Here is an 8,401-nt window from a genome sequence, read left to right on the forward strand (position 1 = left end):
CAATACGCCAATTAGCACAAATGGTAAGTTCCGACAGTGCCTACAAGTGTGTCTACTGGCCGCTAGATGGCAATACCGGTTTCATATGTATACACCTGGTAGCCATCGTATCACTCAATTCAGTATATTTTTCTTCCAAAGAATGCTTTGCTCCACTAAGAAGCCCCAAGGTTTTATCATAATAATCGCTGACACTCTCAAATTGCTTCATACGCAAATTGACAATGGCATCAATGTACCGTTAGTACTTCTTACTAGAAGGAAAACCTTTTTTTTTAAAGGGCACACACATTTTGTAATCTTCTGAATTCCTTGTCGCGGATACTTTTGCGCACGATTCCCTTTAATTTGCTGAGAAAGATTTTTATAAACCATGGTTCTGTTGATTCCGTGACGCATACTGTCCTATTCGAAAGATCCTTTAAAAATTTTTTTAGTACGGGCGATCTACCATCGAACGTGACATGAAATGTTCTTTTTTAATCGACCATGCCCTTAAGGACAGTAGCCATTGCAACACTCACGTTCATTATGGTTGCTATTACATTTACAGAGGCCTGCATGTTAGGGGATAGTGATAAGATCGTTTGTTGCCTGTGGGATAGTTCTTAAGTTTTATTCTGCGATTTATCTTCTATTTTAACATTCTTCAACCGCTGATTTTTGAAAAATTTTGTTTCCATAGTTGTAAAAGAAAATTTTAATAATCTAGTGTGTTTGTTTACAAAGCCGCCTATCCATCTCTAGAGTGCTCACAATAAAGGAAAATTAGATTCGGGCCGAAGCCAGATTAGAAATTCAACTATGAATCTAATTCAATACTTCTTAGAATATCATTTGTTTTTAGCAAAGGGTAATTACTGTTACCTTTTATCTTGAAATGCTCTATTTGGATCTATTTCATTGCAATCGGATCCATCCATAAAATAAACGTGGGTTGTATGAATTTATTAAAGGTGGATTTACCCCCCGGAATAGAGGTTGCCGAAGTGATATGAGTTGGCTTTAGTTTTTGAGTGTATTAACCAACAGGGATTATCTGTTTTCGCCATTAAATTGAAATATAACCAATATTAAAGTCATATATCTTGAAACACACTTGTAATCATTTAAAATATTTACAAGGATACTACCGTTTGAAATATTGTCAAGCCTTTGGTCAATCAAACAAAAAAAGGAGCTAGGTCTTTAAACTTTTGAGGGTATTAGCGGCCTGTTACAACTCGTTTTAAAGCGTCACTGCTAGTCTATATCTTTCTCACATTTTTTTTTTATTTACAATCACTCGTCAGATCATTGATGAAGGATTTCTAATTTTGCAATAAACTAAAAAAATAAGAAAAATAAATAATAAATATCTATTCAATGCAATAGTCTATTATTAGTCGCAGAGGAAAAATGCTAGTCCCTAAATATAATCTTGATTAAAAACAAGATATGAAGTTGATGACTGCTTGAGCGATGCTCTGATGTATATTGTTCACCGATTAGCTGTATAGTAATAGAACTTCCGCAAGACCGCGTCTGGTCTTTTTGCAGTTCTAATTAAAATTTAAGTCAGAAATCCTCGTTAAAAATTCTTGAACTTCTCTTAGAACTTTATTGAAAATATATCTTTTGGTCAAAATTAGTAATCCAAATTCATCAAAGAGATCGCCTTTACGCATTGTCAATTGAACCATAGAAAACGTTTCGACTGCCAGTGATCGCTTCTAGCGTTTTTGCATTCAAATTAAACTTTTGGCAAAGATAAACTTTTGTCAAAGATCGAGAGCAACAGTCATACCATTCAGCAAAAGTTATGCTTTATTTCAGTTTTAAATTTAAATAGATTATAAGTTCTTAGAAATTAGAAAACAACTTACGGGAACTATTAATTTAAATTTAGAAACAAATGAGGCCTACACCAAGATTGCTTTTCGATTTCATAATTCAACAATCATTACCAGGCAGTTTTATAACTATAGAAATGTTGTTAAAGCCAAGTAAAATATTAATTAATTTGAAAGTAATTATCTCCCCTTAGAATGGTATCAATTTGGATTGGTATCAATTTTATTAAACATTTTGAAGTCAGCGATGGTCTGGGTGTTCTCAGGAGAGCATAAATATAAGAGCAGTGGCGCGCGATATTATAATTATCGCAGCAATAAGCACTAACGCCTATGATTGCATATGTAGACAGCGACTAAGGGGGACGGAGGGAATTTCGCGGTCATGGCATATCAACGAAATGACGATAAGGCCATGAGAACTAGCCATCAATAATTAGATTGTTCGTTCTCATAAGGTCTGCCGAAGCATCGCTTTATTCACAACCATGTTTACTAGCAAATTACCCAAAGTAAGTACATATGGGAGAAGCTACCCTACCAATACCTTAATAATAATAATAACTTATAATAACCTTATATCTTTGGGATTCGATTTCTTAAACAGTACATTAAGCTACAGCCCCCCCCCCCCACAATTCACTTGGCTGTAACCCAGCCCGTGGATGGTTGTTTCAGAACTAGGTTTTGTCCAATATGTTAAATTAGGCTGCTCTAATTAATTAACTTAATTAACTGCTCTTATTAGCTCACTTGATTACAATAAAAAAAATCATCCATGATTAATACTACATACATTCTGTTTCATATTGGGCAGATCGAACCAATTCAAATTAATCTGTCTTAACATTCGATAGAAAACCCATACTGAATCCACTTTGCAATCCTTGCCTACAAATATTTTTAATCTGCGGAACTTATTAAATTCAACCTAAATATTTTATAACTTAAAAACTAAAACTTCAACCTATTTTTGGAAAAGAAATTATATATTTATTTTATTTTTAAACAGCGATATAAGTCGGGACACTTGAGTCTAGAAAATCCTGTAGGATTTGTTAATATATCTGTGAGGCAAACGCAGTCTCATACAAAGACGCCTATTCATTGCCTAAAATGTTTTATATCTTCAGCCAGCTTCGTTCTGCTAAATATATCCCATTAAATAATCTCGATGCCGCTTTGAACCAAATTACACTATGGGAATTTTAAGTACTGTGTATTGGACAGTGCTAGAATTTATACAACATACGAAGGTCAACTTTAAGAAAGTCGCCAACTATATACTGAATTTAAGGACAGTCAGAAGTTTTTCCGATTTGCTCATTCAGACTTTACATGCTTATGTAGCAGTTGATGAAAAAGTTAAAGCTCTCATCTCATCTAAGGATAGATAGTGAATGAATTATTTTTCTGGGAAACTGTTTCACCAAATCTTAGAAACTTATTTTGGCAACCTTGGTGGGTAGCCTAATTGAAATGCAACTTTTCAGAACGCTGTTTTTTTTATTATGTGAAATTTAATTTTATTAAAGAAACAATAAATAGTGGAAAACATTTCAATTTCACAGATTTATGTCGAATTTTCTGTATAACCGCCTTGAACACATACTATGGCTCTGAGCCGGTCGATAAACAAATTGCACACTGAACGAATGCGCTCCTGCCGAATATTTAGTCATTTACGAAGAAGGGCTTTCTTGAACACGTCAATGCTCTGGAATTTTTATTGTTGATCTTGGCTTTCAAAATGGCTTAAACCGAAATTTCGTGAATTGATGAAGATCCTACAGGAGCACATTCGTGCAGCGTGCCACTCGCTTGTCGACCGACACAAAATCATAGTTTGTGATCAAGGCGCTCATATCGAAAATTCCAAATTAATTTGTAATATTTAAATGTTTTCGCCGTTGTTTTTTAATGCTCAAATAAAATTTAATCTAATATAAAAAATAGAGCGTTCTACTTCTAATTCTGCATGGTGGAAGAATTAGCGTGATCTTCTCGAAGCTCTTTATTTTAACAATGACTCTTTATCTAATTTCTAGCGACAGCATTTCTTAAAGACCTCTTTGGCATGTGATGATAGACAAGTAATTAAAACTGTGTAAGCGATTGATTCATATTTCTCAACCCATCGTGGTACGATTCGAAATTTGATAACTCGGTTGTTACCGTTTATGAGGTTCAAGAAGTTCTAGATGGAATAGTATATATGTGTAATATAAAAAAACCAATCCGTATTTAAAGACTGTAATTTATCTATATCTTGAAAATGACACCGTTGTTAAAACGTGATATCTCTCCTTAGAACATAAAAAAAAAACATAGTCAGTATTGTGCACATTCAAATGTCTAAAAAATCGCTCGATACAAAAATATTAATAAATAAAGAAGTTTTTTTCACTTATTCAATACACTTATTGTTCAAAAACGTAGCCGTGATTTAATGTATACTTTTTGGCATTTGTTATGATACATCAGTCTGATACGGTTTAGGCGGTGCTAGTTAATTTGCACACTGTCTCAACATTCAAGACGCTCCGACAAGTGTACATACCCAGCCGTGTACTTACATATGCATAGAATTGGCATCTGAATACTTCCAGTTGCCGAGTATGAATATAAATCTTTTTATGATTTTCTTGTGCATTTGATCTTTTTCTTAAATTTTTTCCTGATATATTATGATTCTTTTTCATTATGGATGAAATTATTTAATTGACTTTTATCATGCAATGCCCTTCTAATTTATTAAAATTTCTTCTTTCTAAATAAGTCAGGGTAAACGATATATTAATTGATCTACTCACGCTAAGAAAGACACATTACTAAACTTTTTTTTTGATACAATGTATTATTTGATACCTTTGTACATGAGACGTACTGTATGTTCGGAATATGAGCAAAACTGGAACATAACTCCGCTTAGGAGTACTTTACTGGACAACATGACAGTTATGACAGTTTAATTTTGTTATCCACAATATTTAGATAATTTAATAATATCGTTTTTGAGGAACAAAGCAATGTTTACTTTTGATTTGTTAGAAGCTTATTAGCTTGACATTATAAAACTAAATAACGACTAAATTGCTCAATTTATTTAGAGTAATTCAAAAGAATTTTTATTTGATCAAAAAACACCGACATGTATAAGAGATGAATTGATCATTTAATTTCTACTTCGTACACTAGACAATCTGCAAAGCATCTGGTCTTTTCTAGGTTGTTCGGGTTACCGTGAAATTCATATTTACAAAATGTTTTAGGTTCCTAAATGGTCAGAAAATTTGCAAGTCGTTTACGTGTTTTGCGGGTCAAACCGCAAAGCAGAAAACTTGTGCACCGTGTTTCAAAAGCGCCGGTTTTACTCAACCTTGATTTTGATATGAATCATCTAAATAAGTAACTCACCTGCAATATCTTGCATCGATTCGTCATGCACTGATCATCAACACATGGTTGATACATTCCAAGGGTAAGGCAGTTCAATAGAATTATCATTATGCTCACTCTCTCAAACCATGTAATATGTGATTAAGAAAAATAAATTTTCATTCTTGCTTAACATAGATTAAATAGTTTTACATGTTATAGAACATAATGCATCGGACAAACAGATGGTGTTCTAAAGGTATTATAGCCCTCTTTGTGGTCCTAAGTATATGGAAAAAATTCTTAAATTAAAAACATTGCACTTGCTGTTACGAACAAATGCGCCTCCAATTTTTTAAATTTATTTTTGGAAACCTAATAATCATGGTAGTGTGGAACAAATTTATTTTTATTGTTGCATCACCGAAGATACTCAGAATATCATTTGAGATTTCTGTTCATTGTTTATTTTATTATTGTGTGGAATTTGGTTTTTGATCTCTACTATTCCGGGAAGTACCTTTGATATCGCCCTAAATTTCGGATGGGAACAAGGGTCAATAAATAGACGTTTACACTTAAATTTATGTGGTTCCAAGAAATAACTCAAGTTTGGTAATTAAAAACTTGTTCGATGAAATAAAACAAAACGACCTAAACCTACTGCCTGACCTTCGAGTGTAAAGTGCCGATGGGCTAAACTTCAGAAATTTGTTTGTTAATTTGACTTCTATAATTTTGAACTCAAATTACAAAAAACTCTGATAAAATGTACTTTTTGAGAAAAATGTTGCTAATACCTTTCTGAACTATTCTTTGGATTCAGTCCTCTTTGATTTGGCTGTTATTTATAATCCTCCGGCTATACCGATGTGGACTTATTAATCGGAATCATCCACGCACAGGTCACTCGACTTTCTAGTTTTTTGAATATCTTTATTCACTCCCGAACTAAACTGGATGCATTAAGCTGGTTTTACGTAGTTCTTGTGTTTTTTTTCAGTTAACGTCCCAAAACGACGCGCGCGTGAATGGAAACATGGATGAAACGCAAGAACATTTTACATGTTCGCTTTTTTTGTTGCCGAACTTCTTGATCGTACCAGAAGTTGACGGTAAATGCTATGCTGATTAGGCATCGACTAAGCAATTTTTTAGTTCACGTTCGCTAATGTCAATTTAAAATTAAACTTGTCATTTAGCTTATTAAATTTATTCTTCCCATGACCATTCTGCAAAAGTTATGCCTTATTTCAGATTTTAATTTGAAATAGAGCATAAGTTTTTAGAATTTAAAAAATTTCTTGCTGAAATTGTTGATTAAGAATTGGAAACAAATAGTGTCTATGGCAATATTTCTCGTTTATTTCGAAAGTCAGCAATCAATACCGGGCTGTTTTATAACTATAGAAATTTTGATTAAGCCAGCTAAAATATTAATTGATTTGAACGTAATTATCTTTATTTAGAATGGTACCAATATTCATTGCCGTGTCAGGAGAGCATAGATATAAGATGAGTGGTACGCGATATTACAATTATCCCTGTCGCGCTCCGCTCTCTCTCTCTCTCTCTCGTTCCAACGAGCAGTAACGCCTATGATTGTATATATGGAAAGCGGCTTAGGTAGGCGGACGGAAGTTTGCGGCCACGCCATATCAACGAGAAAACGAGAAAGTCATGTGAACTAGCCATCGCACAGTGGACCAGGAGACCCGATTTCGTGGCCAAAAGTCGATTCTTAAATTCGGAAAAATGAAATGGACTACTAAACTGAGGAAGAATTGAAGTATTTTTGACGACAATTATACGTTGATTGATGAATTTTTGTTCCAGTGATATAGGCACAAAGTAGAAAATCTTGCTAAAATTTGTAGTGCTACTGACGTTCACGGAATACGTTTTTTTTTCCAAGAAATCGATTCCAAACCTCCTACCTAATTTATTTTATTAATCAAAGTGTAAACCTTCTCTGAAGTCAATTGAATCTGGAATTGTCAATTGCAATTTTATACAATCATATTATTAATGAATGTAGAACAAGATTATACAGCAGAGCACCTGCTTCCGATTGCTGATAACATGACATAACACAACATATTGAGTTCTACAATATATGAATGTCTTCCTTAGGATGTGCACTTGAGCATAGGTGTTCTACTTTTTGCTACTCTTCATTTGTTTCGCTGCTTATAGTATATATACATGGCCGCGTGCGACCATGCCATGGCGTGTAGAGCGCTGCGCTGCTGCTGGCTTACCTTCATTTGTTTTCCTAGCCGCATCAACGAGGACGTGCGAACTCACTTGTTTCGGCAATCCGCTTTCCGTTCACATTCCGTGCGTAGATATTAATAAAATATTAATGAACATAATTGATGTATAAAATATATACATGTTCGATATATAAACTTTCTGAATAAGTTAACAAATTATTCTTTTCTCTTCTCCCTGTTTGTCACTGTCGTTCCCATATTGTGTTCTATATTTCGACATTTTGTCATATAAAATGACAAAATTCACTAAAAGGGAAGTTCTTAAAGAACTCCCTTAAAAACTGATAATGTAGAAACAACTGTTTTCTACATTTTATCAAAAATGTAATTGAATGTCAATAACATTGAAAGTGCAGATGTTGAGAGATTAAAAGCCTCTTTGAGAGCTCTCAAAAGTAGACGCTCTGAAATATACAAAGCTGCGAGGAGGATCATGGATAAGTTTGAGACGAAAAATACTGAATGGTTGAATTCCGAATTTCCAGTTTTATTGACCATGAAAACTGAGCGAGAACATCTAACATCTTCTCATCTTGGTCGTTCAAACCTAGAATTTCATGAGAAATCTGATCGCTCAAAGCGGCAGGAATCTGCAAAAATCAGTACTGAACAGAAACACGATCCGGAGAAACTATTAATGGCTTCATGCTATGCAGCAAATCGAACTGATAAGAAAGTTTTGTATACTGTTCTCAAGAAGGTTTCAGGAAACTTGGAGCAACCAAGAAAAGTTAGAAAACTGTTGGAGGCAGCGGAAATTCCAATACAAAAAAGACTGCTGAAGAAGCTCTTACTTTCCTTCTCGATAATTCTCTAACTAAATCTGTGTACACAAATATACGGTTGGAAAGCAAAAACTGTGGTGTTGATATTTGGCCGTCGTACAATTGTGTTAGAGAAGTTAAGATGCAATGT

General features: G+C 34.0%; 1 protein-coding gene across 1 annotated transcript in view; it reads right to left on the reverse strand.

Moving 5' to 3' along the window:
- The window catches only part of LOC117171159 (voltage-dependent T-type calcium channel subunit alpha-1H-like), a 1,009,801-nt gene that overhangs the window by 901,475 nt on the left and 99,925 nt on the right, over positions 1 to 8,401 (reverse strand). The window contains exon 2 of the mRNA XM_033358216.1: positions 5,250 to 5,361. Within this exon, the coding sequence (XP_033214107.1) occupies positions 5,250 to 5,361 (112 nt within the window). The remainder of the gene's footprint in view (positions 1 to 5,249; positions 5,362 to 8,401) is intronic.

Source organism: Belonocnema kinseyi, chromosome 4, assembly GCF_010883055.1.
Source record: "Belonocnema kinseyi isolate 2016_QV_RU_SX_M_011 chromosome 4, B_treatae_v1, whole genome shotgun sequence".
NCBI lineage: Eukaryota > Metazoa > Arthropoda > Insecta > Hymenoptera > Cynipidae > Belonocnema > Belonocnema kinseyi.